At 46.1% G+C, this 24,806-nt stretch overlaps 1 protein-coding gene across 3 annotated transcripts in view; it reads left to right on the plus strand.

The window, feature by feature from the left end:
• The first annotated feature begins 1,839 nt into the window (after nucleotides 1-1,839).
• The window catches only part of LOC138611901 (ephrin type-B receptor 1-B), a 165,250-nt gene continuing 142,283 nt past the window's right edge, over nucleotides 1,840-24,806 (plus strand). For all 3 annotated transcript variants that reach the window (XM_069685160.1, XM_069685162.1, XM_069685161.1), the window contains exon 1: nucleotides 1,840-2,045. In XM_069685160.1, the coding sequence (XP_069541261.1) occupies nucleotides 1,985-2,045 (61 nt within the window). In that variant the 5' untranslated portion in view covers nucleotides 1,840-1,984. The remainder of the gene's footprint in view (nucleotides 2,046-24,806) is intronic.

Consider the following 24,806-nt stretch of genomic DNA (forward strand, 5'->3'; position numbering starts at 1 on the left):
GTTTTGTGTTATTCTACGCGTGCATTTGTCTGTGTGTGCATTGTGAGGGAGGATGTGCTCGAGCTGCAGCGCCATTGTTCCTCTTCCTCCCCTCGTACTCTTCCTTCCTTCCTCCCCAGGGTGTGGACGGCAAACAGAAACGGGGACAGATTGCTCCGTGCTGCTCCTGCGTTTGTGTTCAACCTGCGGAGTCATAGGTGATGATGGCTGGCCCCGCTGAAAAATAAGGCCAGGTGGCTATCATAGGGCCGACAAAGCAGGCAGCACCAGGGGCCACGCTGTGCTGTGCCATGTCACACTGTAGCGCCGCGCCTCACCACACCATTAAAAATGACAAATGCTCTTATCAAGCGCTTTCCCAAGTTAGCATCCGCTGCCTGATGCTCCAGAAGCGCTGCGTCTGCCCCAGTTCATCTGCTGAACTTTGGCACAGTTGGAACGGCCATTTATTAAGTGTGAGTCACTTTTCATTTACAGTGTGTTTGATTTTTGTCGAAGTAAAGGTGAGGAGTTGACTCACAAAGGGGCACAAAAGACAGATGCAGGGAAAGCAGTTCAGGCATGCTGGGAAATAAAAGCAGCACATACCAACCTTTCTCAGAAATAACATTGAGGCTTTTATTTTCTAAGATACACAACACGTTAAAAACCCTTAAGTTCAACCCTTTAATTCGACCCAAAAAAAGTAAAGCAGGTAAAAAGTATCTGGGCCAGTATGCTGTGAAGGGACAGCTCTGAAGTATTAGGCCATCCAGTTGCCCCGGGTAACACCAGGCCCACTCAGGCTCTAGATTAACAGCTCCATCCCATCTCTTCCGCTCCTGGGACTTTGGGGTACGTTTCCAGCCTGAGACAGGTGTACGTTTGTGGGCTGCAGGGCGGAAACAGCCCCCTTTTTTCCTCGGCCCTCTGTGTCCCTGCGGGGTAAAAGCCCCATTGTGCTGTGCGCCATCTGTTGCGGCACACGCGCTCACAAAAGGGGTGACAGAGGCACGGGGAGGGGGCTGATGTGCAACGCCTGTTTAATGTCATTAAAGGATGCGGATGAATTTGCTTAAGCTATTAAGGAGTATTCTGATTGCAAAGGGGGGTGTGTGAGGATGAAGGGAGAGTGAGGGTGAGGGTGAGGGTTTCAGACATTTTCAGACAAAAATGGAGTCAACTTCAGTGCAAGGTGGGGGGGGGGGGGGGAGAGTTCGTGGAGAAACTATAAATTAAAATAAAGTAAAATACGAAGCTCAGGTGGCTTTTGTGAGTCTAAATTGTGCAAGACATGCTTGTAATTTTATTAAATCAAAATGTTAATGCCTTAGTTTTGGATAAAAAAATTGTATAACACACTTTATTATAGAGAATGTGCAATCCATGGCACATCACACATCTTTTCAATTGTTTTAGCATTATTATTTTGAACCATAGCCTGAAAGAGCACTGAGCAAGAACTCAGTCGTTTAGATCGTCTCCCATGGGTGCAGGCTTCTCTCTCTCTCTCTCTCTCTCTCTCTCTCTCTCTCTCTCTCTCTCTCTCTGTGTCTGTGTGTGTGTGATGCAGTAGTTGCCGTCGCCCGAGCGGTGGCGCTATTTCCCTTCAGTGAAGCGGACGCTGCTTCAAATAGGTCAAGGAAAAGTTTTGTGCTTTGACAATGCACGGTGGGCGGAGCTGCTCTCCGCTGATTGGTTTGCGAGTTTCAGCTCCCAGTCGCTGATTGGCCGCGGCGCACTAATGGGGGCTGTGAGCATGCAATGTCGGGTCTCCCTCACCTACTCCCCCTCCTCCCCCGGCTCCTCGCACCCCTCAGCCCCTTACACTCCGTTCTTCCCCCTGTGCTGATTGTCACACATTGTTTACTACGGCTTGAAATGTGACTCACAACACGGGCTATCTGCTGGAGTACCGCTCTGACAACTGAGGGGATTCTTTTGACGCGCGCCGTGCGTCCTGGCAATTTGGGGACAGACGGGCTGTGGACACTACCCTTCTGCCATGACGGTGGATTTGTTTGCGCTTTTATGCGCGCTGGTCATCACGTCTTCTGCGATGGAAGGTAAATAAGAGATGTGGATTATGCTTGTTGTAGATGTGGAAATGCTCATTTCCCAGGACGCGCTGTGGTGGGGATGCTTGGAACGCTCTGTGTTGGGCAGCGCTGCGCCTCTGGCACTCAGGGATACAGGGATGTCATACACGTGGATCGCAGCAGATTGCCGTGGTTGTCGCTTTATATCGGAGCGACAGTCAGTGCTCCCGCTCTGCTGGTTGTGACTGACGCTACTTGTCCCTGTGAGGAGTTGTCTGGTGTAAATCAATTTAACACCACCTGCTAGTTTCTTTGTGTTTCCTTTTATTGCACTTAAATGTTTCTTTCACTCGTCAGTCTTCCCTCTATCTGACCGGTGTGCAGAGCAGGAGGAGTCTCCTTTAGAAATTGTGTTATTTTAGATTCTAATTATCCCAAGAGCGATTAGTTTTTCTCAGTGGGCTACATTTCCAGAGCCGATCAAGCCTCCTGGGATTCTTGTCACGTTTTTCATTAAATTGTACTTATAAAATACCATTACCACAAGCCCCTGAGCATCATTCTGTGGCATTTGGAAATGCTGAGACAAACTCTCTTACAGTGCAATGTGAATTGCTCTGATTGGAAGTCTCCCTCTAACCTGGATTTTATACCAGACTAAATTTCTCTTCCTCCCCTTTGGAACTCCACTCCATTACAAAAAACCCACTTGGCTGCCTCTCCCCTGTATTTTTCTCTCCTTCTCCATCACCATCCCCTTCTCCCAGTCTTTGTCTTTCTGCACCTCCTCCTATTTCCTCTCCTCTCCCTCACACACGCTTCATCTGGACAAGCGGTTGTGCCACTATAGCAGCTAATATCTCCTCAGTTAAACATGTTTTTCATTTCCGCCGTGGGACCCTGGGGACTGAGCACTGTGCTGTAGCCTCACACGCTGCCTGCTGGATGGATATCCCAGCAGCATCATAGAAAAATTGTGTCTTCTCTCATTTTATTGCCCAGTAGCCTGTCCCCTCCAATAAAACATGCACTGACACACAGCAGCTTCCCTTTAGCTGCCTGTGTTCACTAACAAACGCTTAAATAAGAGAATTATAGTCACAAAGAAATTGTCTTTCATCATTTACAACTCTGCTGCTCCTGGACCGTTCCCAGCTCCGGCTGTGCTCTGTAATTCGTTGGTGGCTTTCTTGTTTGCGCTCATCAGATTTCAACACAGCTACGGATACCAAACCCAGGCACAAATTGCTACCTCTGAGAGGATGGATATTTTGAGGTTCAAATGTTTACCCAGTGTGAAATGATAGCAGCAAATGTCAATTCTCAGATAGATGGGCGGAGGACTGAAAGGGCGGAGAGAAATTTCCTCTGCAAAGAGAGGGGTGTGGGATTTCTCCTTTTTTAAAAAAAGACGGGATGAGAAAAGAAACAGATGGGCAGGAAGATGGCCCCGGTGCCTCGGTAACAAGGATGAAAGTGATTTCCTTGTTTGGGTCGCTAATTGAAAGGAGGTTGTCCCATGGGCGAGTTAAAATCCTCACTGATCTGAACTCCAATCTGTTGCTCTTTCTGGTTTTTATATGTGTGTGTGTGTGTGTGTGTGGGAGGGAGAGGAGCCATTGACCACATTATCCCTGCCTCTCCTGTCACCCTTAATGTGATTACGAGCCCAAATCAGCCGACAATCGGGAAGCGTCAGAGATCTGTGTGTGTGTGCGCGTGTGTGTGTGTCTGGGTGTGTCCTTTTTAACTTTTGGAGTAAGGAGCAGCTCTGAACATATGGGGATGAACTTGTGATGAATTTGACCTCCCTCACGTCCCTCTGATGACGATGGAGTGATGAATTGTGGGGTGAAATCACAAGGGAGAAGATGTATGGAGAAGGGAGGGAGACAGCTGGAAATGTTGAACAAAGCTGATTATAGAGCTTTGATTTAAAGGACACACAAACCTACACATGTGGCGGCGTGATACATGCGAGCAGAAATGCATTCACGGCAAGTTATTTAAGGAGCAGTCAGACCTAAAGCAGAGGGCTAACAGAGAGGAGAGTGAAGGCAGAGATTTGCATGCCATTAGAAAAAGAAGCATGCTCTGTTTCGCTCCGATTTCTCTCCATTTCTCCCAATCATCTTCACCTTCCCTCTGCCTGCTTCCCTTCCTCCCCTCATTTCTCTATCCCGCTCTGTCTTCCATAATTCTCCTCACTAATCTCCCCTCTCCTCTCCCCTTCTCTCCGGCTCGCTCTCTCTGTGGTGTGCGGACGCTTCCTGCCAACAGCAGCAGTAATTCTCCCCTACTTACAGAGCCATTGCTTATTTCTGTTTGCCCTTAAACCAATTAGGCTTAGATAAGCCCGCTCATTTAACGGCCTGGAACCGGTGCGGTGGAGGGAAAGAGGGATGAAACAGCGGTTGGATAGACAGGGACCAGGGGAGATAAAAAAAAGATGAGAGAGAGAGAGAGAGAGGGAAGGGAGGTCAGCAAGTTTCAGAAAAGACAGTGCAAACATGTTTTACAAATGAGCATCCTGCGATTGAACAAGGCTGAGGAAGTAAACAAACGCCGGGACGTCTCAGTTATCAGACATAAGCGCCTGCGAGACGCTGCGCTGGGCTAAAACAGCAGCAGCATTCAGCACGAGTATGATAAGAGAACATTAGTAATATGCTGTAACCAGTCCCTAAGGATGCTGTGTTAAGTACCTGTGCTATGCTATGCTAATGCCTCATCCTCGGGGGCCAAGTGGATGGAATGGAGAATATTGTTGCTCCCTGGATAAACAATAATAATGATCGCTTAAGTGTGAGATAATAGTTATGGAGGCCAGAACCACACACTGTCTATGAACCGGGCTGGAGAGGCGTATTGATTATAGAAGGTTAGAGGACGGAGTGTTAGAGGGCGAGTTGTATCCCTCTGGGTCGGCTAAGCAACGCATGCTTTAGCGCCCTTGAGGAGGACACTGACTCACCTCCGGGGGCTCCTAGTTTGACCCGCTGCCCTGAAAAGTTCGCGGATCCCTAACATCTCACATTATTGTCATTCTCACTGGGTTCTTCTTCTAATCAGAGCAGCAAAGCTTCTGGATTTGTGTTAAGTCTGACTTTGAATATAATAGCAGCCCTGCGAAGCTAACACACACACACACAGCTCTGCCAAACCACCATCTTGCTGCATGTTTTGTGGTTTGGCAAGGCGAGGGAGGCATTTGCATGAGACAGATGTCAGTTCAAGTAGAGGACACGGTAGATGATTGACAGATCTCTGCTTCACTCGGACATCATTGTGAACTTTTCATGCGCCTGATTGGACAAATGGACCACTTGTTTGTCATTGTTTAACGCTTTAAAACTAGAGAGCATGATGCCAGGCTAAAAAGTGGCTTCTTTTTATACTCTTGGTTGCACTCTTGGCGCTTATTTTGAAAGGCAAGTCACATGATCATGCAAACACACTTCAGGCTCTCAGGTTGGCCAAACGATCTCATTGGTTTCACTTAAATCTGGTCGTGAAATCTGACCTTGCAGTGATACAGACTGGCGTTGTGAGGCTGCTGCTGTATTGAGTTAAAAATTCTCCACTATTAGACTTTGTAAGTTGCGCGCGTGTGTGTGTGTGTGTGTGTGTGTGTGTGTGAGCTCACCAGCTGTGCCCAGGAGACAGCCTGTGAAAAGAGTCCTGTTGAGTCTCTAATGGATGTGAATGCAAGATTGCTCCTTCCCTCCGCTCTCTCGTTTCAAATGGGGGGAAAAGAATGAAAACATAAGTGCAACACCGGCTCATGGGCTGAGGTGGTCGGGCTGAAAAGACGTGACGAATTGTGTGTGTGTGTGTGTGTGTGTGAGCTCTTACACGAGTGTACAAGTGTATTTTGGCCACGGGCACTACTGCTGACCTGGGAGCACCTAAAGTAGAATTCAATTTTCCACTCGTTTTGTGCCGCTGTGTGTGTATTGTACGTTTGGGGTGCCCGTGTCGTCAGTAGAGTGCTAAAGCCATTATGGCTGGCAGGGGCAGCAGACATGGCCTCATCCCATAATGGAGGCTTTATTTTGCCCACAGTGAAAAGACCGCTGTGTGTTAAGGTGCGCTTACGCGGCCTAGTCAGCTCCGACGACCCCCGGTGTAAACCCTTGCCTGCAGCTCATGTACCTGCAGTGCTGCCTTTGTCTGTAACCGTATTGTGCTCGCATCCAGGTTATAATCTGTGTCTGTGCAGGTTTTTCTCCCTCACATATTGCGCTATACTATAAAGTACATATTTCTTCCACTAATATGATCACTGCCTCCTCATTCTCTCTTTATTTCTCTCTCTCACACACACACATAAGGCACACAATCCCCTCACAGCTCACCTTACCCCTGAGACATCTGAGCCTTGGGAAGGCCAGATGGTGGACGCAGGTTGGGGGCTGGTATGCATGTGCGCATTTTTGTGTACGTCGCAGTGTGAGAGTGAGCGGTATCAAGGGAGAGGAGAGAGAGAGAGGGAGAGAGAAACAGAACGGATGCCAGAGCTACACTACATGTGTGTTCCTGCGTGTTTGTGTGTCCGGTTCCATCCTGCCTCGCCGATTCTTCTCGTCTCTTACTTTGTTGTCGTCCACACATTCCCGTGTCCTGAGATTTGTCGCAGCGATGCTATCAGCAGCGTTAGGTTTCCGCCCGTCTTGCTTCGCGCTCGGCCCTTATCGGAGCAGGTGGCTGACTGTGGGACAACAGGACTAAGGCCTTATCAGTCCAAGCGCGGGGATAAGCAGACCCACTGCATCAGCAACATATGAAACACATTAGAGCGCAGGAGTGAAAGCGGTGACGCTCGTGACACAGTTCAACCTCAAACTGTGTGAGTCATCTGTTTCCCCGGTGAAGCCAGTCCCTCTGAAATGGCGAGCACACATCGTGGACACACACACACACACACACATGGCTGGATGTGCACAAGAGCACAAACTTAAAGATAACTCTCTGAGCCACACCTCGTGGAAAATGGCAATGCTAGTAATTGATTGGGCGCAGTGACCCAGCTTCCCGACCACTCAGGGAGAGAGGTGTGAAAAATGCGCCTTTTCTCATTATTTTCCTGTCTCTGGCTTTTTTCCGTCCATTATCACCTGTCGTAGAGATGGGGTGACAGTTGTTCAGTCAGCAGGAAGGGAAGGCCTCTTCGATATTTGTTGAGTTGGGAGGCGAGAAGTGAAAGCATTGATTATTGAGTCTTATTTCCCAGTGTTCACGCAGCCTGGACGTGGCCTTGAAGCACACATGCCCACCGTTCCTCTTCAACCCCGTGGTCCCTTCATCTCCAACCACCCCAGCCCTCTCTGAATCAAACCCTCAAGTGCATGTTGTTAACTCCACTTCCTGACTGTTTGTTCTTGCCTGCTAGACTGTTCTTTTTCTCAATGAATTTTAATTAAATGTGAGTGTAGTAGCACGCTACACCCCCTTCTTTCCCACCTCTCCAGCCTCCCTGCCTGGGAATAATTGGTTCTTTCTAGCGGCTTCTTTCGCTCTTTTCTCCCCCCTCCCTCCCTCACCTGCCTCCTCCCCCCACACACACTTTATTTAGTTAAAAACAGATGCATTTACGTAGCTTTATAGGGTTTACTACACGGGGGAAGAAAAGGGAAACATGAGCCTGTCCGTCTGAAGATGTAATAGACGCAGCATTGGCAGGAACAGGAAGAGGGTAAAGAGACTGTTGGGCTCGTTGGCTGGTTGGAACAAAGAGCTTCATTTATGATTGTTATAATGAGATCTGTTTTTTTAAGTCTGGCCCAGAATGATTTAATTTGACTTTTAAGCCCCGAGGCTCAGGCTCAAGGACTGCAAGCTGGAGGGCTGCAGGGCAAAGGCCGACTAAGGAGGGGGAGGAGGCAGGTACAGCGGAGCTGGTTTTTCCTGATTGTGACTCTAACATGTGGGAAATTATGTGAACGTCTACAATCAAACTGACAAGAACGTCCACTCAGCTCACTGTGCATGCTCCATATCTACTCATTACAATCTCTCCTGATATCACTGTTTTAATAGTGAATCCCTTGATTCTCAAGTCTAAATGTACGATATATGAAGTTGCTACTGCGCACGGGGAAAAAAACAACTTACATTTTGCATTTTAAGTGAATCAGCAGCCCAGAGGAGGCCGCGTCTCGGGCGCTCTGAGGAATTAAAAGCGCAACGTTAATAGGGCTGAAATTACGGACGGTGGTGGAAGCTGCTCCACTTCTGATTAAATAAAAGCCGGCTCCTCCACAGGCTGTTTCTCATAAGGACTGACAAGCACACACACGCACAAGTACAGCCCCAACACACATACACACACCTTGCTTTGATGTGTGGAAAGGAAATGAGCAGAGACAGAGAGCTAAGGGCCTGGGCCTGGGGCCTGTCCCATTATTAATGAGTAAGTGCCAGTGTCTCTCCCAGGTTCAGGACATGTGGACATATTTCACCACTCGCCCCGCCATAAATGTAATCTCTTATTAAGCATTTGCGTCTTGGCAGGTAGGAAGAAGTTGCGCATGAATATTTGTGTCTGTGTGTGTCCGAGTTAGCGTGAGAAATGAAAATGGTGTTGGAGAGAAATGAAGTGCCGGCGCAGTGCAAAATGGAATGCCAGCTACTGAGAGGAGCACTGATGGGCCAGTAAGTAGCAGTGGTGGGAGGACAGTTTTCACCCCGCGTAGCGCTGAATCCCTCTGCCAGGCAAATGTCTGCCTGCCCTGCGCTGTCCACTTCTCTAGCTGGATAAGAAGAGAGCTTTTTGGAGGTAATTAACTATTGATTTGAAGCACAGAGGGTAATGGGAAATGAGTGGACAGCTTCTCGATCTAGCGGCAGTTTCCTGGCGGGCGAGAGTACAAGTGGAAAACTGACGGGGTGAGAGAGGCATTTCCTTAAAGAGCCAAGGTCAAAGGTGGCTTGTTTGGCTTTCATGTTCTGTTCTGTGTGTTTAGACAAAGAGGAGATATGGAGGAAAAAGCCTTTTGGTTGAAAATATCAAGATAGCAAGTGTTTTCTGATGTTCAATACCATTGAATATATGCTCCTAATTTGCATATTTATTACATTCATGTTTTCATAAGCAACCTGACAAACTGATCCCAGCCAACGTTGGCCTCTTGACCTCCCCTCCCCTTCATGAATAGTTATGATCCTAAGGGTGAAGGGGACTTATTTTAATGCAGCCTGAGGTCACATCACAACCAAACATCTCCAGGTCATAAAACACGCCGTTTTAGAAGGTGCACAATTTAAAAAAACAAGGCAAAATATCCCAAACAGAGCTGGTGTTTTCCTCCCTCCTCCTTGTGCTTCCACAGCTGTATCCTTTTTATTTATTTTTTTTGTTAGAGGCGAGCTGGAGGACAAGGATTAGGACTCATTTGTGAGAACAGAGGCGAAGAAGGACACAGAGACGGAGGGAGAGAGAGGAGGCTAGGCCTGTATCTGCCTACCATCTTATTTGTGCTAATGAGGAGGCTGCTGGTTCTGGCTGCTAACCCCTGAGCACATCCAGCCCTTAAGAGTGTGTACAACTGTGTGTATCTCTGAGAATACATCTCCTTGGATGTGTGTGGCGGCCCTGATTTGCCTTTTTATAAAACTATGTTATAATGAACGCGGTTAAGAAGTTTGGCGCAGCGAGGCAGGGGACTGTGTGTATTTGCTGTTAGCATGAGCTTGTTTGTGCTGCTACATCCATGAATAATGTCTTGTTTTAGCTAGTTAGCATAGCAGTCGCAGTCATACACTCCTAACATAAACCTGTTCTGTAATGGGACGCACTGAACGGTAGAAAATCCATGCACCCTTTCCTATTGTTCCCTCCTTCCTCATCCCTCTCTTCCTCCTTCTTTCCCCCTCCCTGCTTCCTCACAAGGCCGAGCATTTAAAGCAGCTGCCTTTGATGTGAGCTTCACACACTGTTAGACACCCACTCATCAGATTGACACTGATGTCTGGGCGGAGTCAGAGCCGTTTCTTAAAGCTGGGGAAATGAACTGAGGGAATACACTGTACACACACACATATGGCATGCAGTCAGGTAGTTTTAAATACAGTAAAGTGGAACGTGGACGTGCTGGTTGAGACGCAGCCTTTGCCGCGCTGCGCTCAGCTGATGATATGTCAGGATGACAAACGTTCCCACTAAACCGAGCTGAACGTGATTGTGAGGCGGTTTTCCTGGCTGTGTTTTACAACAGTGTCACATCAGTTTTAAAGGAAATTTCTACAGTATCAAAAGATGCATCCTTTGTATACAAATCACGTGAGATTATGAATGTATAATATTCACTGCTTGCCTCTAAATTCACGCCAGCTCAGCCTTGGATCTCTACTACAGGCTCAGTAAATGATGAATGATTTCTAAAGGCTTAACTCGACAGGAAGTCTGTAAAGTGGCTGGCATGACTGAATGTTACATATTTAAATTACTGCCTCACAAACTATTATTAGGTTGTGTGACTGAAAATGACTTAATGTAAACATTTACATTACTTAAAAAAACATTTGTTTAAAGGGGGGTATTATGCTAATTTCAAGCTTCATATTTCACTCTGTGATACCTGTGGAGTAGCTTAGCATAATTTACAGTTAAAAAAAACATTTGTCTCACACTGGTGCTGGCCCTCATACAGCCTGAAACGGCTCAGTCAGCTCTGTCCCTTTAAGAAACCCCGCCCCTACAAGCCCGCTTTCTTCTGATTGTGACATCATAAAGTGGAGCGTGTAGAAAAAACTGTCTGAAACCTGGCGTTCACAGCAGGCTGCAGATTCGAAACTTCACCCACGTTTAGTATGGACATCCAACATATACAGTTTATGTCTTTACATGTGAAACAGCATAATACCCCATTCTTAAAGTGTCTCGCTGGCCACTCAGACACCGACACAAACGCCGCCTGTCAAACATATTCTGTTAGTGATTAAATCAAAACATCCCTGAGCCCGAGTGAGGAAGGACTGAAGTGTGTAATTTAACGACCATTTAATCGGCCATTTTCACTGCACCAGTTCATTGGGTCTATTTTTGTGTGTTTGTGTGTGTAAGATTTCAATAGCCTCTTGTGCCTGAAGGCTACTCCCTGGTTCTGCTTTCTAAACTTTGCACATCAAAAAGGGTCTGAATCTTTATTTAAATACTGTAGAAAAGAAACAGTTATGATGGATTGTTAATCTTGAAATAACGTGTATATTACTCTGTATCTCTGTAGACATGCACTTAACAAGGCTGATCTCCAACTTGGATGTCAGTCAGTGTTACCTCTTTTACACCAGAGAGTACAGTATGTCCTCCTGCAAAAAGGGCTTCACTTCAGCACTAAAGCACTGAGGTTTGTGTGAAGCACATTGACTCAGTTCCTCCCAACCATTTCAGGTGGATATATCATGTTCCAACCTGTGTTAGTGTCAATACTGACTGTGTGAAACCAATCACAAAACTGCTATCCTCACAAAAGCAGCCGGCCAAGCAGAGTCATGCCGGGATTTGCTGTAGTGTGACAGTCTTCCAGGCTTTTGTTCTCCATGCCAAGGCTTTAGACTTCTCATTGTCAGAAAACACTTAACAGGTTAGGGCGATGAAGGACATCGTGTCTGTATTTGAATATTTTTAAAGGCTGTGCGTGAGTGTGTTAGGCCGCTGTGATTTGCAGAGTCACGCTCGTGTTTGTTCTTTACTTTTCGTTCTTATCTATGTTTCTGCACGCGTTTGCACTGACAGATATGTATTAGGCCACTTTCTTTCATAGTGTGTGTGAAGTAGTGTGTTTGTAACAGTTGATGACTCTGACTTTGTAAGTAAAAGATGCTAAATTAAAACCTGAAGTTGTTCTTGCAATTTTTAGCCGCGTTTCCAAATGCAGGAACTTTCCCCAGGGATGAGGGACTTTTAAAGGTGCTTTGTGTGTTTCCACGGCAGGTTCCAGGGTCTAAATATAGTCCCAGTGATCCCCATAAGGTTCCTGGAAGGGGGTAGTACAGGGACTTTGAGGTGGGACTTGCAACGCCGGATATGCAGACTAGTCAGGAGACATTTCCAGGGTCCAAAATTAACTTTTTGGTCTACTTGCCATTGGCGTGTAAGCCAAGAAATTTTACCGGCCAAAATATATTTTAACTGGACATAAAACGTTGTTAGATATAATCTCAAAAATAAACGGTGGTAGAAAGAATCTAATACATTCACTTTAGTATTTAACTAATGGTAACAGTGTAGTTTAGTGTACTTTGCTTGTGTATTTATCTCTACTTTAACCCACTGAATTTAAAGAAAAATATAAAGTAGTTAAAATCTGCTCCACATTTAAAAAGTGGTGTATGCAGTAATGCTTTAATAATAATCCACTGATATTGAACATATTATTCTGTAATAGGCCTCCTTCACTATGAGAAGGCTACATTAAGTTATATCAGAATATTTTAATCCTAATCATTTTAACTCTTGTTTAAGTTTTTATTGCAGGGCTTTTGCTTGTAATGGAGAATTAATACACTCTGATATGACTCTTTTTCTTGAGTACTTCTTTCATCACTGCTACAGTGTTCTGATCAAGCACTCATAGCTCTCCTTCCTCGCTCATCTGACAGTCATTTACAAGCTCCTCAGTTCTGCTAGTGACCATGCTGTAGCTCAGCTGTTAGCGATAGCCTCTGCTGTCTCCTGCTAGGTGTCTCAGGTGTCTAGCTTCTCCTCTTCCTTCCGTAGTGACAGTGGTACGCGTTAATACTGTAGTTCAGATGCAGAGATGGCGAGGCTAAGTGAATTGGAAATGCGTCTCCACAACATGGAAACTCAATAATTAGCTGCTGTAGCTAGCAAGTACTGATTATTCGGTGTGGGCTGCTAATGTAGCGTCAGTCGCCCGTCCTGCAGCCAAAGGACGCATAGCACTAAGCAGAGGAAGCCCACGGTCCGCCACCGTCTAGTACACGTTTCTCACAGAGCTCTGTTTGTAACTTGCTACATTTCAGGTGCACCATTGCGACCAGTGAAAGTGTAAACTCGGACTTGTCCGATTTTTGACGCACTAGAGCCCTGCGCCAGCGAGAGACGGACACACGGCAGCGCCGTGCAGAGCCGTTGCAAAACAGAACTTCATCAACAACTTAGAGTATGTTTTGTAGTGATGGGAGCACTACCCTGGCGCCAGACCTAATTTATTTTAGTCGGCAAATTAGATTTTTACCCACATTTGGTGAATGGCGGGTGGTAATTTTGGACCCTGCCCCTTCCCACCGAAAAAAGCGCGCTGATGCCTGTTTTTCAGACCCGGGAAGACCCACTTATAGATGCTGATTGTCTCTTTTCCCATTGCCAGTGGAGTATACTCCAGTCGGTCTCTATTCTGCTGCGTCACCATGTGACGTCACAAAATTCGCTGATGTTACGCTGGTTAGGTCTTTATTGTATCTATTACTCATTCAGTCTGTTTATCTAACTTGCTGCAACAAATTTGGATCGATATTCGTGCGCTGCTCGGACGGAGAAGGGCGGAATTTGTAGCTGAGAAGACAAGGAGTCGCAGAAGTTAAAGACAATGCATCGCATCGCGCCGGAAAGGGGGCGGAGATTAGCGTGTTGACACAGGTTTTGTGTTCCCGTCAATGCCGATCCGAGCCGAGGCAAAAATTACCCGGGTCTACTGCAGAGTCGTTTTACCCGAGTCTGAATGCCGACTGTAACCTTTCCCATTAAGCAGAAAAGCCGTGTGTTAGCGGATTTTTTTTCTTTATTCTCACTAGGTCTTTAGACCCCAGTTGAAACAAGAACAGTAATGGGCTGGAGGAACCTTTTACTGCCTTGTGAAGTAGTCCCTGAGACTAAAAGGTACTTTTAATTGAAACGCAGCTTTTAAGGTTTCATCTTGAAGAAATTCCAAAATACACCTTTTTGCATTTAAGAAGGCTGCTAGGACGTGGACTTCCCTGGCACATGGTAGAACAAAGAGACACATATGTGTGATGCCGTATTCATGTGATGGTTATAACTCCTGACAAGGTCACTGCGTGAGTCTGTAACCGTTACTGCGTGCATGTATGTGTGAGCAGATTCAGGCATGTATTAAAAAAAAAAAAATCACTCCTGCTCTAAAAGGGTTTTCAGACACCTGGCAATGATTGGCTGAAAGAGGACACTTTCTTTCTGCTCTTATTGACAGGTGAAAATGTAGAGAGAGCGTGTAGAGTGACTTGCATTTCCGCACATGTTCCCAATCAATTTGAGGCTCAGGTAATGCTTTGAAAATCTACTTCCTCTGATAAACATCATGCGGCTGCTTCTAAAGGGAAAAAGCATGATGGATGGACGGGTATAGTGCTTCTGAAAAAGCAGGGAAAGCAAACAAGAAGCCTCTCTCTCTCTCTCTCTGTCTCTCTCTGTGTGTCTGACTCACTGTCTGTCCGCTGCCTTGGCTCTGAAGATTGATTGTGAATCGTCCAGGACATATGAGCGTTGCGATCATACCATGGATCACAGCATGGGGAGGGAATGACAGATGTCGTGAGCGTCCTCTGTTTATTTGAGAGGCGAGCGCGTGTCTGATGGATCGGTTGCGTTCGGTGGATACGAGGATGATTTGTCATCTCTTATGTGTCTCTTTGTGTTTTTGGAAACATTTAACAGGGCAGACAAAGGGTTTGTCTAACGTAGAACAAGGGCCCAAAGTTAGCAAGTATAACTTCAAGGACATTTAATAATATAGTAAAGAATAATAGGTCCATGATTGCTTTAAGATGCATTTCAAACATTGTCTGAGCCCTTCTTTTGTAGTCATTTTGTCTGGGATCTACGTCCACCACCTCCCAAAGCACTGATAATTTTAATAGACCAATTATGAAAATTCTGTCATATTACAAGAATATTCTTTTCAGATTTAATTTGACTCAAAGAAATGGGGCACCACACTGGGGTAATGGGTGGTAAGGGGGCTATAAAGGAGGGGTTAAGTGCGCTGCAGTCAAGGTCGTTTTCAGTGCCATGTGTATCCTATTTAGGAGCCCCCGAAACTACCGAGCAGTGTAGACATGAAACAGTGTTGACAGGCCTGCTCCAATGTGATCGCCACAATCACACAGGAGATTATACTGGACACACACACACACACACACACACACACACACACACACACACACACACACACACGCTAACACACAGGGGCTTCTGTTCGAGCTGGACAGAGGACGGGGTCATTAGTATGGACGCCCATTTCTACTCTAACAGCTCCTGATTGCTTTGCCTTTCACATCATGGTGACATCAGCACATTGCTAATTGACGGATAATTGCCAATAATCACGAGATGGATCAGTGAGAGTGCGATTAAAGTGGCTCGCCGCAGCACGCCAGTTTCTTTCAGAAATCCGGTCCCATCCGTTTGCCCTCGTTTGAGCGGAGCAAGTTAATCAAACAGGTTTCTGAGAGAACAGTTTGGCTGCCGATGCCCGTGTTAGGAGGTCAATACGATTGATCATGCATTTGTCTTTTTGGAGGCGTTCAGGACGTTCCCTTCGCAACCAGTATTACAATGTTTGCTGCTGCCTGTGTGAGAGATAACAGCTCGGCGCTTGTAATGGGATCCTGTCTGTTGGGAGAAGATGGAGGAAATCACTGGGAGCTGGAATGCACTTGACTCACTCGTTTGGGTCAGCGAAGGAAGTGCCCGTGTGTGTGTGTGTGTGTGTGTGTGTCGTCAAAAAACAGTGTTTTCTCAGCGATAGAAAAAACTGAAATGTGATATGAATATCCTCTCCATTCTTCCATGAAAGTACCTGAAAATACCCCTGAAAGGGCCCCATTTAGGCTCGCTCCCAGACAATACAGCACAATGGCCTGATGACAGGCTAACTGGGGGAGGAAATAGCCCTGCTCGGGCCAACATAATAGCGGAATATTCTGGAAGTCACAGGAGGGATTTATGGAAGCAAATAGCCCTTTTCTAACATTTACTGTAGCAGTGTGTGTGTGTGTGTGTGTGTGTGTGTGTGTGTGTCTGACACGCTGACCCCCTTTGCTGTATGTTCACCACATTTTGTGATGTGCGAGATGTGTGAATTGGAGCCTTGCCTGGCCCGTCAATCAGATAAAGAGATCATTAGAGGTGTCATAGTCAAATCTTTCATCCCTCTAATCAGCTGTCATCCTGACAACTCCAGCTTCATCGTGCGCCTGTGCCGCGCTGCCAAAATCCAAGTTCAGGAGCTGAAAGGAAACTGACAACCTGGATATTTTCCTTGACGATTTTGTTCAGGTGTCTTCACAGAGAACCCCACTTGGTTGTTCTCTCTTCCCATGATCCTCTGGTGGGCATATCCATATGGACCCCATGTTGGAGCCACGCTGCTCTCTAACAGTGGGGGAATGGCAATTAGCACTACATTTGCTGAGGATGGCATGGAACCAGGGACCTGTCACCCCTGCTTCACAGCTCTGTCTTTGAAGACGTGCGTGTGTGCGCGCGCGCGCATGTACTTCTGTTTGTGTCAGCACGCACGTGAGGGAGGGAGAATCATATCACGGCACCTGCTTCTCTGCGGGGGGGTGGCACTGCTAGCTTCACTGAGGCAAGGTGCGTGTTTGAAAGGGGGGAGTGGGGGCAGGGTGTCGCGATGGCATATTGTGTGTGATCCGACGCAGAGCAGCATCTGAATGCATGCGGTTACTTGTAATCAATGTTACCGCAGTTCCCTTTGGGAGTGCTTATATATTCTAAAATGTTAATGTGTTTCAGGCCAAATCCCTGCGTTGTATCATACGAGTGAACGAGCAACCGTGCGCTCAGTGACGATGACATAGAAATGTCATTTGCCTTCACGGGAAAACAAATTCCTGCACACACTTTTGCACGACTGCTGGCGTATGGATTCCTTAGGTGGCAGCCATTGCATCATGTTTGTTAGATCTATTTGATCGCAGTTTAAAAGCCCCTCTGATCCGCGTGGTGACGGAGTGATGTGACATGAAATAGTAAGCAGCCCATTGAGGCAGATGGGGAGTCTGTGCCTCTGATAGGACAGGCTGCAGTCTCCCTCTGGAGACTGGCAATTGCATGTTACAGCTTTGAAATCCCTCTTGATCACGGAACACCTGGATGTGATCATTCGAGAAGGAACACAGTGAAAACCCTCCTCATGTCTTCCTCTGGTTGGGATTTGAAAGCCAAGTATTCTGCTTGATTTTATGTACGGGGACGGGATAGAGAATGAGTGTGTGTGTGTGTGTGGCCTTGTGTCTGTTGATTGGCCTTGCCTACACGGACATACCACTGCTTGGATTTTTTCACGTTGGCAATATCCCTCCTACACCGTGTTACAGCTGCTTTACATACAGCTCTACAGAATGTTATAATCATGGGAGAAATGTAGAGTTATCTCTGGTCCTTCGTAAAAAAAAAAGAAACAGTGGGACTCGTGTGCAGATGGCTGCTTTGGAGCTTTGGTGACAGGTGGCCGGACAACAGACAAAGTGGAGACAAATTCTCACAATCTTCCTTTTCTATTACCACTCAAGCATTAAAATCCATTTAACATTCATCACACCATCTGACATGGCTCAAAAACCCTTATAATTGATATTATGATGTGACCTTTTGGCCTTGGGGTTTAAGCTTGAGCAGCATAGCCCTTGGTTAAACGCTGTTCCCTATCTCTCTCTCCCCTTGCTTCCTCTTATCTCTAGTCGGTGGACTCTCAAATAAAGGTGCCTATAAAAATGCATATATTCAATATAAAACAGATTGTAACCAGGATGTTAATTGCAAGGCCCATCTTGCACAGTCATACACACAATTATCCTGCATGATTGAACTTATTGCAGTGAGCAGGCGTCTCTCTCTCCCTTCAGATCACCCACTCGTGTCATTCACACTCCTTCACATGGCAAAAACGCTCATATATAATCTACCGCGTACACTGCCTGGGTTGGTGTAGTCCATGTTAAGTAGCCCCCTTCAATTTATTTTCTTCTTTTGTGTGTGTTTTTATTCGGACTTAATCAATAATTCTTCCTCTCTCTCTCTCTCTCTCCATCTGCCTCCCTCCCTCCTCCTATTAGAGCTCCAGGTTGTGTAACATGCTGCTTGGCTTTGTACTCTCCGAAGATGACTTCTGACAGTTTCCCACATTTCTGGAATTAGCTTTGTGTAGCGAGTGTGCGGTTGCACGTGCGCTGCCATGTGTGTTTTTTTGGATAAATGTGCCCACTTGTTTGTGTGTGTGTGTATGTGTGTGTGTGTCTTCGAGCGGGCATGCTAATGACAGCTGACAGGGCCCACGCGTCTTAAATTAGCCTTGCTGTCTCGCCCCTGGGGAAGGCATGGATGTGCAGATACAGAAGAAGCTGTAATGCTACAATCCCTGCTTCCCTCTAGTGTCCGACCGTCCTCGCCCGGCTCTTACGTCTCCAAGTCAGAGGGAACTTAGATAAGGACAAAGGGGAATCTGGAGCCGGGCCTCGCGCCAGTTTCAGTGTTTATCATGGGAATCCTTAATTTTTGCTCTTTGAAGATGGCTTGGGAAAATGAAAATGCTACGCCTCTCCTTCATGTTTTCTCAAAGCGTGTGTGCTGTTGCTTTAAGATAGGAGCATTTTCTATTGAGCTGCAAAATATTTACATTCAGCATCGTCCCTGTCAGCACTCCAGTAATAAAGCAGCGTGAAGATTATTGTCAGCGCAGTGTAATTTGCAGTAACTTTATAGACGCAAAGGTTCGTCAGCAACTTCCCCGTAACTAATGAAGCTCTATAGGTTAGTGGTTTTTAATGTGAGGCGAACGATTCTGGAGATTTGGTTATGATCGCTGTCTGTGCTGTAATCTGGAGGCACTCGATGTAGCACTAGAATATATATTGTGTGACTGTGTGTGTGTGTGACTAGATATATGAGGGGAAGAAAGGGGCCCCATGTGACTTGGGCTTTATTAAAGAGAAGTTAATGAGTTCCCCTGTCTGCCTTGCTCATTTTTCCTCCCCTCCCCATTTATTCCAACTCCATTTCTTCTCCCTCCTTGTATCTCCCTAATATCCCTCTCGCTCAGGCTGCTGCTCCAGTTCAAATTCATGTTTCCCTGCCTGCTGCCTCGCCCCTGTAAGTGCATTACAAAGCTGCAGTGGGAGTGAAAATATCAACTATTTGGTTTCATCCCTGCCTTTGTTGCCCTTTTTCGCTCATTTGCTATCTGTCGCTCTCCATTTCATGTGCCAAAAAAAACTAGCCTTTATCGCTAGTCATGCTAATTCAAGCAGATCCATCTGACTAATGCTGATCACAGATGTTCTGTACTGTCCCCAGTGTTGGCGTGTGTGTGTGTGTGCGCGTGCGTGTTTGTTCATTTCTCATATCGCAGCGTTTCTTTTGATGTTCAAAGATCCTCCGACAACAGAGTGCAGATTCTTGCTTTTGAAAATGAGATCTCTCTAAATGAAATGACTGCTGGTGTTGTTGTCAGCGCTGCAACAATTTAACACTCGGTCTCTAGTGTTTACATTGAGGCTCAATACAAAGTGCCCTTGCAGTCTCTCGGGTTTCGCCGAGCTGCTCTGTATCCTGTTGACTTCAGCCGCTCAGCGGACCAGTGTTGTGTCGTGCAGAAGTTGGACGGACGCTGGGGGAAAGTTGTCGTGTCTACAGGCGGGCAAACGCTTAGGATGACGGGTGCCACTTTGTAAAAGCTGTTAACTTGAGGAGAAGGAAAAGCCTGTGGTCAGAGAAGGAGAAAGAGCGGAGGGTAGATGAGGACATAGACAAAGAGGGGAACCGTGCTCTTCCCTTGCTCTCTCCTGAGGCAACAGGGAGCAGCTAGTGACCTGACATGCTAGCGAAAAAGTGCTCCACTGCTGTAACATCAATCTGCTTGTCCTACTGCGGAGGCAGGAAGAGAACAGCAGCATGAACACACAGCGCTTTGTCATTGCACACTTTGTACTGTTGCTCCTCTGTCATGGTCACTGGAGAAATTACACACAGCAAGCAGACATGGCAGGAAGGAAGAACACATGCACAGGCACAAAATCACACAGAAATGGAACCGTTGCTGTGCTTCCCTTTCAAAAACAACTGCCACACGATGACAGCGGGTTGGTGAGGGCTGGAAAAAGGGGATTCTCTCCGTGTCTCACTAGAGATCTTCCAGTACTTTTTCCTTAGTCCTGATATAGATTCCCATACTGTTTTTAAGAGCTGTATACTACAAAAAAATGTATGTTTTTCATATGAATGCTGTTTTTGTTGTATGACCTGGCTCTGTGAGACAAACTGAGCTAACGTTAGCGACAGCTCGGCTCACAGCCTCTCCGTACTTCCTGTGTGTCCCTACGGGCGTCAGAGAAAGCCTGACTTTAACACGAAATGTCTTCCAGTTGCAGATATCTTTACATTAAAAAAGAAAATAAATCCTAAAATATTTGGTGGGAAAGCACTAAATGCTGCCATTTTGTTAGCTCCGACTAGCATATCACTCTTTGCTAGCACCGCACAGTTGTTTGCTTTGGTCATGTCATACCCATTTCCCACCAAAATTTGCGCATTGACGCAGATTTTTCAGACCAGGGAAGACCCACCAATAAATGCTGATTTTCTCTGTTCCAATTGCCAGTGAAGTATACTGCTTTCGGTCTCTTTTCTGCGTCACCGTCTGACGTCACAAACGCGCCGGAAACAGGTTTAGTAGACAGTGAAGATGTTACGGTGGTTTGGTCTTTATTGTATCTATTACTCAATCAGTGTATTTATCAAACTCTGCACTGACAAATATGGAATGATGTTCGAGCGCTGCGGGTGGAATTTGTAGCTGAGATGACAAGGAGTCGCAGGAGTTACCGACAGAAGTTACAGACGGAGCATAGCATCGCGCCGGAAAGGGGGTGGAGATTAGCGTGTTGACCTGGGTTTTGTGTTCCCATCAATGCTGATTGGAGCCGAGGTGATAATTACGATATACTGCAGAGTCATTTGACCAGAGTCTGAATGTCGATTGTAACCTTTCCCATTAATCAAAAAAGCCGGATGTTTTTTGACAAGTGAGAAAGGGGCTTTATTTTACCTGAAATGTCTTCTTTTCAGCTCTAAAATAGTAGATACACGTGGTAGCTATGACATATATTTTTGCTGTGAGGGCAACTGTCCTGGAGAAAAAGAAACAAGTGGATTTTTTAAGCTAATAAATGACGTATCGGACGGGTCCATTGACTAGCTTACTTGCTGATACCCAAAGCTGCATTTTAGGCTGTATCAGAGGCCGTTCTGATACTGGTATCGACATCAGAACCACTCTATGCTCTCTGCTTCCCTTGTTTCCCTCCCAGTATCCTACTACATAAACTTGAGCTGCACATGACTGAAAGCAGATCTATCCCCATGTTCACGCAGCACAATGAGATTTTGAACCCAGTGTATTCCATGTCATCTGATTCCATCCCGCTCTTTATACTGGAGGCTTCCCCTCTCACTCCTGCTGGCTGTAGCCATCTGGGCTTTTGATCCGGTGGAATACTCTGACAGGCCTTTTTGACGGGCCCAAAGGAAGAGAGATGACATTGTATTGTAGCAAATCCATACAAGAGTGACGTGTGGGGGGCACTACCAGAAGTCTGGGGGAGACTGTCTTAAGGAAGAAGGGGGATACTGTAGCCCGTTTGGAAGATCTATGGAGTGTGATGTGAGTGATGAGGAATGCTATTTGCTGGATCCTCATTGGACGGGGCGTGCTGACACATCTGTGGCAGGAAGCCAAATCAACCCTGATTTACACCACCCTGCTATCTAAAAGGGGGGGGCGGCCCAGTCAGCCAGCCATTACAGAAGATGTATTGTGAGGGATAGCAGAGTATCAAAAAACAATCAGTCACAGAGACACATTCATACACTCCGTCTCTCTCACACACACATAAACACATCATAAAAAGATCTATGATGAGTGGGTTAAAGTATCTTTAGCTTGAGTTATGGCCGCTCATGTTTGACATACATAATTTTCCCTCACACACCCACACACACATCGGCTACCTCCACCAGCAGATATTTTGTTAAGAGGAAGCCATAATGGGAAATAAAACAAGCTAGTTGGCGGGGCGCCCGTCTGGGTTCTGACTGCATGTTAAACATTTAGTAAAGCCTCAACACGTTCCCCTGCTGTCAGCCATCACACGGCTGCGGGTTCATACCCATACATCAGCTCAGTGGAGAGCGTGAAAGATTGAAATAGTCATATATGGTGTGGAAAGAAAAGAAAGGAAAGGTTTAAGTGATTGAGCAACCAAGAGAGAGCGAGATTTTGCTATAAAATGGAGGGGTTGGATGTAAGTGGTGGCAAGAGTTAAGATTGATAGGAGAAAAGAACTGGTCACCCATGGAGAAATTGAGGGCAGTGATTTAGCAGAGAGGAGATGTGACACTGTCATTCTCATTGAATAGCTATTACAAAGGTAGCAGGGTAGATGTGGCACCAGTAGGGTGTAGGAGGGAGTCGTGATAAATCTCTTCTTTCTTTTCAGGCATATGAATGAAGAATTTACTGTAGCTAGACACCAAAGATGCATCAAGCTGTTCTTAATCGCTATCGGCAGATATCTGTGCATGAATGCAGAAGCCGTAGGCGACTTATTTTTGGTGTCTTGAATGTCATGGTTTCTGTTTGTAGTCCCAGTTGTATCGTCCAGTTGTGTTTCAGCGAGCTTTGCAAGAAAACGGTCCTCTCAATGAAGCTCAGAGAACGACTGATTAGTAAGAAGTTAAATAACTCGACTTTCAAGGTAAAACAATAAACTCTCATCTGCTTAAATCATTCAAACTGCTGGTCTCCCTGCACTGCCTACATCATACTCAAATCATTCACCGTGGTTGTGCGAGGAGCTGCAGCGCTGCGTTTTCCACAAAGACCTCACTAATCTCTCCTCTCATTTAGGAAGCTCTTAAACTTGCACACAGACACTTGCGGCACAATGTAAACATCCTAATTAGTAATGAGGTTGACATAGAGGCGGGCTGCTTGGCCAGGGCCATCTGGCCGGGCCTGCCTGTCTGATCTATAGGGCTCTGGTTTGCCAAGCCCACATGTTTTACATTGTCTCCCAACCAAGGGAGTACAAGCCGGGTTGAAACCTGCTGCCTTCAACAGAATAAATGTAACCCATAACCCTACATAGAAATACTCATTCATACTCCCTCCCTCTCTCTCCCTCACACACACACACACACACACACACACACACACAGGAAAATTAATTAGGGTTGGCACAGCAGCAGCAGCCTCATTCTAATAAATCTCTCCATTATCTAAAGCGATTGGTGGACACAGCGGCTCATTTCCTGCCTCACAGTTGAGACCTGAGGACGGGCGGCCGTTAACCCCTTATTTCCTGTTCTGGTGAGTTCACACTCTTCAGTTATTTCCGTGCATGAGCAGTGAGAGAGAGTCGTCACAAGAGAAGGAACATTAAAAGCCTGTTTCAAATGATGTTCATGTCTGAAATTGCAGACATGATAAAACAAGTGAATGTAACCCATTGGTTTGTTGACTACTGCCTATACCTGGCCTGCAGCGCACAGTGAATGCACTATTGCTAACCTGACTAAATATCATGACATTAATTAGTATTCTCAAGTTAATGTTTGAGTCATAAAAATGTTAGAGGAGAATTTAGAGCACAACAATTTCCTCTTCCTGTTCCACAATGACATCACGTTTGTCTTGGGAGCCATTGGCGCACCTGTGTCCCATCTCCATGACAACTGTGCTGGAGGCCTTTGGGTGATGGAATACATAGATGGGGCAGACCTGCACAAGTGGGCTTACACATGCACACCCTTGATTTACAAAAAAAAAAAAAAAAGGAAGGATTTTAGGGCCAAATAAATCACCCAACATGGAGTCTGGGGTGAGAGCCCCTGATGAGATATAGAGCCCACAGAAATAGGCCATCACAGACCCCATTCCTCCCAGCCAGCACCAGAGTTAATGGCTTTCAGATCTCTGGGTGCCTCTCTGACTCTTTCCGTGTTAGCAGGTTTGTCTTTGTTATCTTACCGCTGTTATCTTTGCTCCACCAATTCCATCTTCTCCACTGGATGGCTGCTTGGCGCTGTGTCCTAATGAATGCTGCGCTATGTTGCTCTATTTGTCTACAATAAACCACAGTCCATTTGAGTCCTTAATTCTTTCCAAGATTAGATTTCTTTTTAATGTAAGGAAGAGAAATGAAGAGGGAGAGGGATGGAGCAAGGAAGGGAAAGTGAGGACAGGAGTGTAGACAGAAGTAGGGACGGCAGGGGGTGACTTTTACAGTTACACTGGCAGAGAGTCAAGTGAGCGCAGTGATGCAGAATAATACGGCCTGAGTGTGGCGGCCTGAAATGTGCCTTTCCAAATGTGTGTTTGCTTTTGACTGGTGCAAACCCATGATTTTCTATGCGCAATGCTTCAGCTGAATTTGTTCCAAACGAGTGGCTCAACAACTTAGTGTCAGTTCTGATCTAACAGACAGTGCAGGCTAACACACAGAGCCACTAACTGGCCCGGGGACTCATAATATGACTCAGTGTAGCATGGCAGTCTGGTAGAAGTGGTGTTTTTAAATACAGACAGCGCTACTCCTGAATATGCTCGTGCTGTTAATACCCTGAAGTGCTGTTCAGGTCATGGACATCAACTGTAAAAGCTAACATTGTCTTAAAGCTCAGAAATAATTAGCCTTGATTGAATAAAACGAATAAGTCAAGCATGTGGCTCCATTGAAAGCATTTGGCTTTGTCAAGGTCACATACACAGGTTGTAATGCGGCCGT

This window comes from Semicossyphus pulcher, unplaced genomic scaffold (assembly GCF_022749685.1).
Source record: "Semicossyphus pulcher isolate SPU_LCO1_2020_fin unplaced genomic scaffold, fSemPul1.0.p SCAF_7, whole genome shotgun sequence".
Taxonomy (NCBI): Eukaryota; Metazoa; Chordata; class Actinopteri; order Labriformes; family Labridae; genus Semicossyphus; species Semicossyphus pulcher.